Source organism: Apis mellifera, linkage group LG2, assembly GCF_003254395.2.
Source record: "Apis mellifera strain DH4 linkage group LG2, Amel_HAv3.1, whole genome shotgun sequence".
Taxonomy (NCBI): Eukaryota; Metazoa; Arthropoda; class Insecta; order Hymenoptera; family Apidae; genus Apis; species Apis mellifera.
This window is the reverse complement of record NC_037639.1, coordinates 14,703,984-14,718,561: the sequence shown is the minus strand read 5'-3', so window position 1 is coordinate 14,718,561 and position 14,578 is coordinate 14,703,984. Positions and strand designations below refer to the sequence as shown.

At 46.0% G+C, this 14,578-nt stretch overlaps 1 protein-coding gene and 1 long non-coding RNA gene across 10 annotated transcripts in view; one reads left to right on the top strand and one right to left on the bottom strand.

Moving 5' to 3' along the window:
• The window catches only part of LOC408677 (titin), a 35,163-nt gene that overhangs the window by 3,642 nt on the left and 16,943 nt on the right, over positions 1–14,578 (top strand). For 6 of the 8 annotated variants that reach the window (XM_006568852.3, XM_006568851.3, XM_026439294.1 and 3 more), the window contains exons 1-2: positions 5,063–7,995; positions 14,155–14,417. In XM_006568852.3, the coding sequence (XP_006568915.2) occupies positions 5,446–7,995; positions 14,155–14,417 (2,813 nt within the window). In that variant the 5' untranslated portion in view covers positions 5,063–5,445. Of the gene's footprint in view, positions 1–5,062; positions 7,996–9,042; positions 10,799–14,154; positions 14,418–14,578 lie in introns of those variants that run through there. The other 2 variants (XM_016918128.2, XM_006568855.3) reach the window with 2 other exon arrangements.
• LOC102655088 lies at positions 10,841–14,069 on the bottom strand. Of its 2 annotated transcripts, XR_411294.3 has the most exons (3): positions 11,849–13,893; positions 11,243–11,493; positions 10,841–11,186 (listed from the first exon to the last, which is right to left on the bottom strand). It is a non-coding gene; the product is annotated as an uncharacterized LOC102655088 (long non-coding RNA). The 2 variants fall into 2 exon arrangements; XR_411293.3 differs by having other exon boundaries at positions 11,243–14,069.

Sequence of the window (14,578 nt, the reverse complement as noted above, 5' to 3'; positions counted from 1 at the left end):
CTACCGATTTTCATGTATCTCCATGTATAAAATGTGCATCGATCGGTTAGCGATTTAATTAGATGACAGTTTTGAATTTATAAGAAATCGAATTCATTTCCACCGATCTTTTGTTTCTACGATTTTCAATCATATTTTTATATAAATCGTGCATCGATCGATTAATCATTTAATTAAACAGACGAACAGAAATCGAATTGGTTTCTACCGATTTTTCGTTTCTACGATATTCGATGCACATATTTTTATATAAATCGTGCATCGATCGGTTAAGTTTTAAAGAAATCGAATTCGTTTTTCACCGATTTTTCTTTTCTATGATTTTCAATTATATATTTCCGTATAAACAATGCATCGATCGGTTAACGATTTAATTAAACAGACGAACAGAAATCGAATTAGTTTTTACCGATCTTTCTTTTCTACGATATTCGATGCACATATTTTTATATAAATCATGCATCGATCGGTTATATTTCGAAGAAATTGAATTTATTTTTCACCGATTTTTCTTTTCTACCGATTTTCAATCGTGTAAACTGTGCATCGATCGGTTAGAGATTTAATCAGCCAATGATAGTTTTGAATTTTTAAAAAATCGAATTCGTTTCCATCGATCTTTCATTCTACTTTTCAACTATGTATTTTTATATAAAATCGATCGGTTAAGTTTTAAGAAGAAATCGAATTCGTTTTTTCAATTCTATGATTTTTCATGTAATGTTCTTTATAAGTGTTCTTTATAAATTGTGCGTCGATCGGTTAGAGATTTAAAAATCGAATTCCATCGATCTTTCGTTTTGGCGATATTCGATGCACGTATTTTTATATAAATCGTGTATCGATCGGTTAAGTTTTGAATTTCGGAGAAATCGAATTCGTTTTTCCGATTTTCAATTACGTATTTCCGTATAAACAATGCATCGGTTAATTACGATTTAATTAGTCGATAAAGTTTCGAAGAAATCGAATTTATTTCCACCGATTTCTTTTTCTACGATTTTCAACCACGTATTTTTATATAAATCGTGTATCGATCGGTTAAGTTTTGAATTTCGAAGAATTCCACCGATCTTTCGTTTCCGCGATATTCGATGCACGTATTTTTATATAAATCGGTTAAGTTTTGAATTTCGAAGAAACCGAATTCGTCTCCACCGATTTTTCAATTCTACGATTTTTCACGTATCTCCATGTATAAATTACGCGTCGATCGGTTAGAGATTTAATTAACCGATGACAGTTTTGAACTTCCAAGAAATCCACCAATTCCACCAATTTTTAACCACGTATCTCCATAAATCGCGCATCGTTGCAATTGTGCAAATCGATCGAGTTGACGAGTCGATTTAATTAGCCGATGACAGTTTTGATGTTAAAAAAACGGATAAGAAAGTGGATCATCCGTGCGTGAATGAGCGAACAGTTTGAGAATAATGAGTCACAGTTTGATGGAAGGATGGAAGAATGGAAGCATTGGAGGAAGACGCGAACACACGTCTCCTTTCAATTCGTTCTTATGTCGTTGTATATAAACGGTGCATTGTGGTTGTGCGGCCGGCTCCCCCTTGGATGACGCGTCCGACTGGTTCGCCTACGGATTTCAGCGCATTCGCCAAATAGGGAGCAGCACCAAAGTTGATTTCGCTACCCACGACACTTCTTTTTTCTTTTTTTTTTTTTTTTCTTTCACGGGAAATGCGACGGGATACTTTCGCTCCATAATCCGAAATCGATCGTTCGAGGACGAAAATCGCGCAGACGGAAAATTCCTGGGAATCGAGTATACATTTCCTCGTTGCCGCGGCCATAAGTCATCCGATTGTTCCAAGTGTCGTTTCGAATCGTTTAAAAATAACTTCGATTCCTAGATCGATGCGAAATTGCTTTTTTTTTTTTTCGTCACCATCTCCTCCCCCTCCTCCTCCTCCCCCTCCTCGATGCGTCGTCCACAGGTGTGTATTAAATATGCATCGAGGCGTAAAGTCGAAGGCTTTAAAGGCTGAGCTAAAGAAAGAAAGAACTATTTGCTACCTATATTGGCCGTATTTATTGGCGCTACCCACGCTACGATTCGATAGGCGACGCGTCGATAATTTGGCGAGTTTTCCAACGTGTCTGTTATCTCCGAGAGGTGGACAGGAATCGAGAGCCGTACATATATAATCCTTGTATCTGGCTAACGTCGCATTTCCTGTTGCATCACCGTCTCTCGTTTTTCATCAGCGGCCAAGGACGCGCAAGATTCTTGCTTACTCCGCGCGATGTATTAAACGACAAATCAGGCAATGACGTTACCTTGGAGAAAAATGCCTCATCGATATATTAACATTGCCACGAGATGTACATATACACATATATATATATATATATATATAAATGTATATATACGCGGAAATGATCGGTTATGCAACGATGTTACGTGTCGCGTTGGAAGAAGAATCGGAATTCTAATAGTAGGGGCGGGGAGAGGTGGTCGGGACACGTCGAAAGGATAGGAAATTCGGGGCGGAGAGGAAACGCGGGGATCGACGCCGGCGATAAGTCTCCGGTAAGGGGGCAGGCCAATTCCGAGCACGATAAATCTCACCGGTTTACCGATCTCCAACGATAATTCCTTCAACTCGTGTCAGCTCGTTAACGAGAAACGTGGCGGCGCCGCGATCGGCCGTCTGCCCTACTACGTGGTCCGTGCGCGGCCACGCAGCGCACGCGAGAATAATGGCGATCGGTCGGAACCAAATCCGACACCTCGAGGGGAACGATACGCGAGTCGCGGGCTCGTCGCGGTTCTCTGCGCTCTACGTCATCGCCCGGTTTACACCGAGAAACATCACGACCGGGACCGGTTCCTTCGACTTGCCCCCCCTCTCTTTCCCCCGCTCTCCTTCTCTCTCTCTCTCTCTCTCGAGACGCGTTCATTTCGTATTCGCGACCGCTCGCCACCAATCTTATTTCCAACGTAAGCCAGACGTAAGAAAACATCGCGTCGGGTTAATCGATGTAATTGCTCCTTCCTCGGGCTAATTTCGAAAGCGCGAGCCTCGCTCGTTTGAGAACAGAGAGATTAAGAGCGCGTTATCGAGGAAGGTAGGAAATATCGCGCGTATCGAGCGAACGTTCGTCCGTTCGTTAATTATATAAGTCGTAGATACGTAATTAAATTTCGCTTAGGAGGAAATGTCGTTAAATGTCTCGAGACGATCGTTTTGAAAATTGCTTTGAAATCGTTTTGTGGAAAATATTAATAGCTGGAAAGATAATAATATGCCACTCCCTACGAATATATATATATATTTATGTATAGGCGTATATGCGCGTTATTCCCCCCTATTGATAACGGGCGCCTCGGCGTCTCGTTTTTTGTTCCTCGTTGTTCCGAGAGATCCATTCACACGGAAACGGAGGCGAGGGCGAAAATTGAGTTTACACTCGTGCACGCACGCGCTACGCAACGCAACGTAACGTAATCTCTGAGGAGATGGAGAGAGGAAAATGTCGGCCGCGATATCTTTCGCTCGGTGGCGAAAGATAGCCGTGCACACGGGCGAATAAAGGTCCGTTCAAAAGAGCGTGTTTTGTTCTCTCCGTGTACGTGTTTAGCAGTTGGCCGGCGAAAGAGAAAACCACCGTGTACGTGCCTCTACGCGCGCCTCGACGAGGCGCGTAAAAATAGAGGCAGGGCCGTTTTATTCGCCGCGGACGAAACAAAGCGGCCGTTTTAGCGGACTGTTCGCCATAAAAATCCGAGTAAGGGATATTTAGACTCGCGCAGGTCTCCCCAAACGCCGGTACAAAAATTCTACGTGACCGAAAACCGAGCGGGATGGAAACTTGCGAGTTTAGTCTACTCTTTTTCCCCCCCCAACCGAAACTCTGCGCCGTTTGCTCGCGCTCGACCCTTTTTTTCTCTCGCTAACTGCCACTCGCGAAATTATTGCCGCGGACTTATCTCTACGATCGTCTCGAGAGGATATAAAAACGAGAGGACGAGAACAAGTTTACCACCACGTATACCTTGTGCCTATATATAAATAAAATTCTCTCGAAATATTAAAGTATAATTAAAATATCGTCCTGGGGATAAGTTTACACTTTGTATATATAATTCGAAATAAAATTTTTACCTTAATTATTACTTAATTAAAATTATCTAATACTAAAGTAATTAAAGTATAATCGTCTCGAGAATGATACGATTTCGAAATATCGAAGTGTACAGTTGAAAAAAGAAAAAAGAAGAAGAAAAATTCAACCGTTCGTTTCAAAACGGTTTTATCTTACACAACAGCGATGAACTTGCAAACGAATTACAATCGTCGGCGGCAGGTGTGCGTGGAATAATGCGAGCGCGGGAAAACCGTCTCCGTATCTAGATGCCGGTGCATCACGGTCGAGCTCCGTTCGGCTAAAATTAACCACCATGGGAACAGGAATTAATGCCACGATCGGGCAAACTTTGAAGCTTAATAATCCGAGAAGGTGTCCGTGTGGACGGAACGTAACGAGAACGCATTGTACTTACTTTCCACCTACCGTAACGCGATACACAACCCACGATGTACAGTGTGATGCGCGTACATTCTGAAATCGCTCTTAAGACAGAGATCCATACACCATTACTCTATCTCTCTCAACCTATCCCCGTACACAATTTTTATTTACTTCATACTTCATTTCTCACTGCATCCAAGTTAAACTTTAATAATAAATTAAATATTTTGCGACAACGAAGATTGTACAAATTCTTCTATTCTCCATATTATCTTTCTTCTTTAAAAAAAGACAAATTGTCCAAACGTCTCAAACACCCTTTCCTCTTTCGTCGCGACTCGGGAAAAAACGAGACGAGGAGGAAGCGGAGGAGGAGCGCGAAGGGCGACCCGACACGAATCGCGTCCTTAAAGAGGACGCGCACGTAGAAAAGAGTCGCACGCACACGCGAGTAACACGCGGCAACATCCCACGCCGGGCGACACGCGCGCGAGAGAGAGAGAGAGAGAGAGAGGAGAGGTAGGGAGAGACCGGATCGAGTTCTCCAGGCAAAAGAGCCGCGGTACGTGGTGGCAATGGTAGTGACGGAGAGGAACGGTGTGCCGTGTGGTCACTAGGGCCAGCGAGGCATCGCCGATGCCACATCGACTCGCGGTACCGAACCGAGAACATCGAGCGATCCAACCACCGAATACCTACCTTCTCTCCCCCCCCACGACTTTTCGCTTCGTAATAAATAAAGAAGACTATCGGTAAGAGAGAGACGAGTAAGAGGCCTCGACGGAGAGAAGACACACGCAGAGAGAGAGAGACAGAGGAACGAGTTTGCAAACGAGGCCGAAGCGCGGCGAGGCTCCAGTCCGGCTCCAACTGTCGCCGCGCGTATTCGTTTCTCGCGCCGATTAATGAGAGATCGGCGGTGAAGGGAAGCTGCGATATCCCGTGAGTGTGATGACGGTGAGGGAGAAGGGCGGAGGGAGGAGCGCGGAGGGCGCGAGGGCCGAGGTGGAGACGGTCGAGGTGGTCTCGTCGTCGAGCGTGGTCGAGGAGGCGAGGCGGATAGTGGAGAGCGAGTCGAGGAGCAGCGTGTACGAGGTGACGAGCCGCGAGCTCGTCACCGATTCCAAGGGTGCGAACGTGGCGGAGTCTGTCCTCGTCCCGAGGACGAGACAGAAGAGGAGGGCTCGTGAGGAAACGGGCGACGTTAAATCGCGTTCCATGGAGACCGTGGTGGAGAAGAGGTCGTCCGAGTCGCGCTCCTCGATCACGGCGGTGAACGGCGCCGTCGGCTCGTCCAAGTCGTACGAAGCGAGCAGCAGGGAGGAGAGCAGGACGCAGCGCGAGGGGGACGGGCGCGCGAGCAGCAGCAGAATTCGCGAGACGAGCGAAAGGTTGGACGAGAACGGGAGGGTGACGAGCACCCGAGGCGTGGAGAGCGAGACGGTCGAGGCGCCTCGAGTCAAATTCGCGGAGGAGGACGCGAATGGGAGGGAAAAGGAGAGGAAGAGAGGCGGCGAGGTGGCGGCCAGGTGCAACAAGCCTGGACAATCGGCGTGGGACGGCACTTTCGTCAGCGAGGGGAGAGAGGCGACGAGGGAGGAGAGCTGCGAGTCCAGCGTTGAAATCTCCTCGAAGGACGCGGTCGACTTCGCTGGGGAGCATCGCAAGAGGGGTGCTCGCCGCTCGAGGCCGGGCGAGTCCGCTTGGGACGGCACGTTCGTGATCGAGAAGACGCCTGAGCCGAGAAAGAGGAACGTGTTCGATTCGACGAGGGTGTTCATCGAGGAAGAATCCGGTCGAAGGAGCAAGGAAAGCAGGGATGGAAAGGTGGCGTCACCGCCTCGCCGAGGAAGAGCGGCGAGGCCCGGCGAGTCGAGCTGGAACGGGGAGTTCGTGCGCGAGAAGGGCGAGGGATGGGGATCAACGGGGGAGAGGACGGTGGTGAGGAGGAGCGAGAAGCGGCACGACTCCGACGTGGACGTGCAAGACGTGACCGAGGAGCAGAACGTGTCCACCGTTTCCGAGTCCTCCGTCTCCTCCTCGTACATCGTGGAGTACGCGACCGCCACGGACGAGAGGAGAAAGAAAGTCGAGAAGGCGAGTTCCGTTTCAGGCGCCATTTTGGAGGAAGACTCGGTCGAGGGAGGCGAGGAGAGGAAAGGGGCGCGGGACACGGCGACGAGGAGTTACAAGCCCGGTCCACGGTCCGCGTGGGACGGTGGTTTCGTTTACGAGAACGCGTCGAAGGGGGAAGAGGGAAGATCGAGCGCCGATCACCGATCGAGCATCGTGATCCGCGACGTGACGGGGGACAGCTCGATAAACGAGGCGGAGATTTCCACGGCTTCCTACGTGGTCGAGCACTCGTCCAGTCAACAGAGCTTCACCGACGTCAGGGACTCGAGCCTGTCCTCGGTCCACGAGACGATCGTGTACGATGTCGTGCGGCCGACCGACTCCTCGACCAGGCAGGAAACATTGGACAAAATTGGAAAAACGACGAAGTCCTCTTCTGGCTCCTCGACCTGGGATGGGACCTTCGTCGCGGAGACGTCGACGGACAGGGTTGGGGACGGCCCTGTGCCGAGATCGAGGAGGCAACGCGTCACCGACGCCACGTTGGACGTTCGCGACGCCACCGAGCGAATCTCCAAAGTTTTCAGCAACTCCATCGTGATGGAGCAGTCGACCGTGCACCACAGCTACTCCGACTCCTCGAATCTCGACTACTCGACCAGCTCCGTGGAGACCGTGATCGTCCGCGACGGCCACCCGGCCGCGGTGCAAAAGTCTGTTACGATCGAGGAGCAGAAGAAATTGGCCGAGAAGAGTGGATTGGCGAGGGGCGAGAGGCCGTCGAAACCGGGCGCCTCCGCGTGGGACGGCTCCTTCGTCCCCGAGAAACCCGATTCTCGTCGCCCGGTGGACAGAAAGGAGGATCTCGGGGAATTGAGTAAGAAGGACGAGCAACCGACTTACGTCACGGAAAAATCTATCACCGTGAAGGACGCCTCGAAGGAAACTTCCGAATTCGTCACCACCACCCTCGAGCGCACCCTCGTCTCCGACGCCTCCGAGAGCCACGATTCCAAATATTCGACGACGATCGTTCGCGAAATCGAGGAGCCAGCCTCGAGACCGGGCGAAAAGGTGGACAGGTCTCTGAGGCCAAGTAAACCGGGCGCCTCGACTTGGGACGGCTCGTTCGTGCGCGAGAAACCGCAGGATCGGTCGAAGAGACCGATCGATGGACGGGAAAAGGGACCCCTTACGGGAGAAGACGGAGAAAGACCGACCTCCCCGTTGCTTATCGGACGCGATGCGACGAAAATTTCGAAGCAGCGCGACACGGCCGATAAAAAGGATAGCACGGATATCGACGCGGCTCGATCCTCTTACGTAATCGATCAATCGTCCAGTTTCACCTCGGTGCAGGACGTTCGCGACGTGGTGGAGGAGCGTGTCATCGGCGAATTCACGAGGGACACGCGTAAGGACGTGGTGAGTAACGAGTAAGCCATTAGTTAATCTATTCGTGGTGGATCGGGGGAGAAGAGGAGGGGAGGGCATAATGGCGAACGTTGTGCTCCTCGGAAGATCATCACACGACGAGGTTTTATTGAATCAACCTCTTGCGTAAAACCGCAACGCGTTTAACGAGAAGATGAAATAATGACGATGTGGGATTTGGCTCGAAGATTTTTTTTTTTGAGAAAGGTCTTCGAACTTTCGTTGGAAAAAGAGAGAGAGAGAGAGAGGGAAAGGAGTTTTATTACAATTTCCCAAAATTATATACAAAATTGTAAAACGATGTTTCGAATATATATATATATAGGTGAATATAGGCAAAGGCGAGCAACACACCTCTCGCGGAAGAGGCTCGGTCAGAGATACTTTCACTTCCAAATCAGGCGAAGGTCATAGGTTCTCGCGCGTTATTCGGTTAAAAATAAAGTTGACGCAATCAGAAACAGTGACAATAATAATAAAGGGGACGGAGAATTGTCGGTGCAGGGTCGATCTGTCGGCGAAACATCTATAAAATTTCCAACTCTTCGCTTCGAGACTTGAGAATCGTCGTTCGTTACATACGATACAAATGCAAAACGAGGAAGAAAAAAAAGTAGAAGTTGAATCTGCGTTTCCTTGCGACTAATTATAGTATCGCGTCACGCACGTCCTTTCGCGTTGAATACGTTTACGTATTTACCGATAAATCCTGTTTGCGTTCCAATTATCAATAGTAATGGATTAGAACGTGTACGTTTCTATATCGTTCCACGAATTGTCGATTTTCTCATACCTTTTCCTAATCTACCTAATAAGTGAACAATTATTTAGACATTTGTGCTATCTATAGTTTCGATAAGTAGAATAAAATTTCGAAAATTTCGTAGTTTGGAAATTTTTCAACTATCGTTGCTCGTTATACGAAAATATATATATATATAAAATCTTATCGCTTTCTTATTTTTCCAAAAAATCGAGATTACAAACATATACATATAGAAAATAATTGATGAATAATTTTCTATCTCGCTACATTACCGATAATAATTCATTCGTATCTAATCGAAAAAAACATCCAATTTTTTTTTACAACTTTTCAAACTTCTTTCGCCAGTCGAAACAATCGAAACAACACTCTGTGTGCACGCGTAAATATCGCATCGAGTTTTCTCTCGTCGGCTCTCAAACCACAAGTCGTAAACATTTCCGTCCACGGGTTCACGAATGTTTAGCAGAAGGCGAGCGTATAATCGTTTTCGAGCCGTAGAGGCGACAGTTTCGACCTCTACGGCTCTAAGTAAACAAGCATACGACCGAGTCGCATACGTACGACTCGTGCCGCTCGTTTAATAAGAGTCAACGGAATATCGAGCGGCGTGTGTCGTGTGCACATTGCGATCACCTGCAATCGACTCGAACGGGGCAAAGCGTATATGCAAAGAGCGATAATGACGGAGGTTGGCCAAGTTCGCGGGTGATCTCATCCCGATTTTTTTTTTCCCCTTCGATCGAGTCACGATCCGTCCGTCAATCCGTCACGCTCGTAGTTTGAAACTGGTTTGACAACCTTTGACCCGATTCCAAAGCTTTCCATTGTGTTTATCTCTCCTCGGAGCACGGAACGAGCACGCTCGAGTCGATCGAGCATCCGAAGAATTTTCGAAGAAAATTTTTTTTTTTTTCTTTCTTTCAACGCTCGTGTCTTTTTCGTGTCTTTGCGATTTCAATTTGCAATTTCGCTTCCAATGCGACGCGTAACGAACAATTACCTTGGTGACCATGTTTGGACGTGATGTCATCGGCCGTCGGTAAGCTGTGCAAATGCGGAACCAATTGAATTTCATGCCGCGATCTCCTTGGTCCCTCTTACTTGACCTCCTACATTGCCTCGTCTGCGACACGAATCCACATACGTTTTTACGCATCGAGCGCTCGTTTCGACTCTGTTTCTTTTTCTTCTTTCCTTCTCCCTCCCCCCTCCTCTCTTCTAGTTTGGATTCGCGCAACTCGCGATCGATGTACAAATACGCGTGACGGATTATCGGTAATATCCAAACTCGTGAATGATGTCATCGAGACCAATCGGAATCCCAAGAATTGCGTATTTGTTTGTCCGACCTTGCCCAGATTGATAACGACGATATTTACGACGGAATCTATGCATAGAATTTGGGAGAATTTCTCGTTAACGAAGGTAAACATCGCGTCGTGTTGTACTATTTGCGCGTAAATAGTAATCGACGATGACACGCCAAGATATTCGATCGATCGAAATTATTATTATCGCGTCACTTATAATTAAAGCGTTTTTAACTTTTTGCTTCCTCTTACGTTATATATATATGTAGCGTTAACGTATGCGCAATCTACTTTCCACACGACGACGATTTTGTCGAAAGTTTTTGGGGAAAATGAAATCGATTCGAAATAAAAGATCCTGTTTGGATTGTTCGCATTTTGCCAAGATCTCCTCTGAACGAGTCATGTTTTTTAATCGATACTTTTTAATTTTTTCATTCCGTTTTTTCTCCAACTATAAACAAGCTATAAATAAACATCTTATATCTACTCGACGACTATCGTATCTAAAGAGTTGAAAATTATTCCCCGGAGGATTGGGTATAGGCAAATAATATTATAATTAAAAGATGTATATATGCAAGAAATAGTGGCAGTAGAACAGGATTTATTCGTCGTTAACGTCGATTATCGAGGTCTCGATGCGGTGGCCGATGAAACGCTTGGCAGTCGATCCCCTTCCTACGAATATCAATTTCTTCCGTGAGCTTGTGAGGTAGGTTCAACAGGTATGCCGAATAAAATTCAACTCCTCGCGGATCTTTTATTTTCTTTTATTTCTTTTCTTTTTTTTTTTTGATCCAATTAACGTAACAATCGAAACCGGACTCTTTGAGCATCTTTAACGAGAACACTCGAGTTAATTGCATGCACGCTCCGCACCGGCCGACTTAATGACGCCAATTTCGAGCCTTCTGCTTTCTTTTTCGCGGCGAAACGAGATTCGCGTTAAGCGAGCATTCGAGAGGAAACGAGAGTATTTTCGTTGAGAGAGTTCGCTCGATCTGGCCGACGGAACACATTGCCGAAATATTAATGGACGATTCTTTCTGAATTCTCTCGACGTTACGAGGAAACGGTCGACCGTTAATCTCTGCTACTGTCTGAAAGAACAGCTGTCGTTAAGAAAGTTTGAATCGTCAAAGATCACGCGACTCACCTCGTTGTAACTGGAAATGCACGGAAAATAACCTGGTATTGGCAACAAATGCGGTCGCGTGACGGCAGCGTCCTTGTCGAGAGTAACAGAAAAGAGCCCTGTTTTTCGATTATTCGTTCAAACACACGATGGTCTGTGCATTTTGCTCATATCAGGCCACGCTTCGCCTCGACGTGTACGTAAACTCGCGTAATAGCGATGTTGTTTCGAGTTTACACGACGTTTGTGCTCATTCGATAACGTGTTACTATCTGAAACGTTGATTGAACGGAGCTATTGCGATAATCTAACCTAACATAACCTATATCTCTGGATTAGGTAGACACAGGACTTTAAATGCAAATATCGGACAATTCGTCTAAAATAAAGATTCGAAAGTGAACAACAAAGTGCACCTCTATTTTCGATAAAATGGCAATAACGAGGAATAAACTTGTCCAATAACAAAAATGAACTACCAATCGCGCGATAGATAGTTTCGTCGTCGCACGATTACACTACTGTCATGCGATTTATAATTCGTTGATATTTTAATGACCGGAGAATTAATTGAATTCAATCACTGCTAATTGAATATAAATAAATAATAAAATAAAACTTTCGTACCGCACGGGCGAATCGAACGGACTTTAATTGCGCGTTCAGCGTTCACGACACTCTTCGCGATGGCACGAAAGATGGTGCCACTCTCCAATATTCTGGTTAATAGACGTCGCGTAGAATTTCTCGGGAAGGAAACGATCGAAAATTGACACGATAAACCGACGTGGTTCCTCGCTAATATCGATACAGAAACCCGTGGCTGAATGACCACGGGTATAAAGGCTCCCCCTTTAACGTTATTAGCAAATGTTGCTTGCCTTGTTATCGAATTATAACGTTAAGCCGGGGAACGAACGTGCTTGCCAAGTATAATGATCAACGCTAACGAACCGAAAAGAGATATACACGTGGAGATATTTCAAAGCGACACAGCCTGTGTACGCGCGTAATTGCAAGGGAAATACGTGATTCGAGAAATTTCGCTCTAAATTCGTCGAGGGAATTCCATCGGCCGATTTTCACGGTTGTATCGCATAACCTATCTGCTGCTCGACCAATCGTTGATTCGTTCATTTTTGAAATGGCGGGACATCTCTGATACGCCGGCTCGAATTGTTTTCAACGGTATTCGGAGGGGAAGCGACAGGTATTCGCCGCGAAAACGATGCTCGGAATTAAATAATTCAACGAGTAATTTTGCCGAAGCGGGCTCGAACCTCGAGGATGACCTTTGAATAATATTTCCACCGTCGATTTCGATCAATTATATTCGTTTAATAATCCTACCTATTTCGACATTTTCAATTTCGACCGAAAATGAAATCGTGAAACTTTCGTTCCCTATCGTGTCGCGAGATTCGTTTTTAATATTTTCCTTCGAATGGAAAGGAAGAAGGGGAGGGGAACCAAGGATCTTTTACACGATCCTTGTAATCTTTAAATGAATGCCGAAAATATCTCTTTGTTCGATTATTCGATAATTAATATCGAAATTTTTACACTTTCACTCGCGTGAGATTCCTTTGTAACCTTTAATATCTTCGAACAGAAAATTTTACGTTTTTATAGTTATATACGTGACCTCTGTACTTTTGAGTGACGCTTAGAATACTTTTACGATTCAACACTTGCCCACAAATTACGTATTCTTTTTCTTTCTTATGAAATAAAAAATCATACTTTCACTCCGTATCATAAAATTCGTTTTCATTAAAATTCTCTTTCTTTCGAATAGAAATTCAATGTTCCCTCTGCTACAAGTTGTCTCGTTCGATTTAACACAAGATTCATCGACAATTCGCGTTTTTCCACGATCTGGAAATTATTCGCGTAATAACTCAAACAAAGAAATTGTCGAGAACAGGATTAACCGAATATCTGAATTTCGTCAACGATCCCAATGGATCGTTTTTCTCCAGATTTTCTCTCGCGAAAATCTCCGGTCTAAAACGAGATTCCAACGTGCAAACACGAACGTGAACACGAATCTACGAGGAATGCTCTCGTAAGGACACGTCTCTGTAAAGAGAAAACCGAATCCTCCCAGATGGCGGGGCGGCAAAGATGGCTGGCTCGTGTTATGCGACACGATGCGAGCGTGTGCAGAAACGCCATCTGGCCCGATCTCGCGTTACCCGCATTCCGTCGAGACAAGCACCGTTTTTAATCCGCCATATATTATTGTTGTTATTCGACGATTCTGTCCTCCGATTAATCTCCTTTCCTTTCCTCGCAGAGAAAATCACTCGTCTCGTCGAATTAAAGGACGAGAGAATTTTGCGGCTTCGAGCCGAGAATCGTTACAAACAAAAGGTTACGGTTCCTAGCTATCCTCCAGCGTATAAAATGGAGCGCGTGTCGAGTGTCGTGCGACGCGTTTTCGACCGTGAACGACTCGAATTTTCTACCCGTTCTATCTAGTTGAATTTAACAGCCTCAGTGGATCTCATCTTGGACTCTTTCCTCTCTCCACGAATCCTCCTTACAAATAGCGCGTTGTACGTGTCGCAAACCGGTTTGTAATTAAACATTCGCGGCTCATTTGTCAACTGAAAGTACCAACTGTGACTAGTAAGACAATAGATAGACGGAACGTTTCGATTAGCGTAATTGTTTGCGAGGATCGAGATTTCCTTGATAACAAAGCACGAGGGAAGATTCTCAAGTTTCTCGTTTCTCCACAGAGATACCGAATACAAAAATAAAATTTTCTCGATGTTAACTTTCCAATTGAACTTATTACCTAAAATTGTCGAAGAGAAAACCGCTTCGAGCATCATGTATAATTAAATATATAGACGAAAGTGTCGTGCGTTGAGTTTGAAATTCTCTAATTTAACCTAACCTAAATTCGTGCTCCTGTTTCGCAGAGAGATGTCATCGAGAAGTCGACGAGCGAGTTTATCGACAAAGAGCAGGTGACTAGCATGGTGGCGCGGGATGTCGTCGACGACATCAGATACGACGGATTCGCCGCCACCTCCACTCCGCGCAAGGAATCGCCGGAACGACCCGGCTACCCCCGCGGAATTCCCGGATTGCGGGAGGAGGAGCGGGGGCCAAAAGCGATCTCCGCCGCTGGGAAACCGAGCCGGCCACCATCGCGGCAGAGGGAACGGAGCCCTGTGGAGAGGTGAGGGGATTAATTGGAAAAATTAAGTTATTTTTAATTCGATGGGAGAAGCTTGGAACTATTGAAATTTCCAAACTCTTCAGCATCGATGAGTGACGATTTTTTTGGAATCCTGAAACTTTTTACGTGGAATAATATGACGTCGAAAAGATTTTCTTATT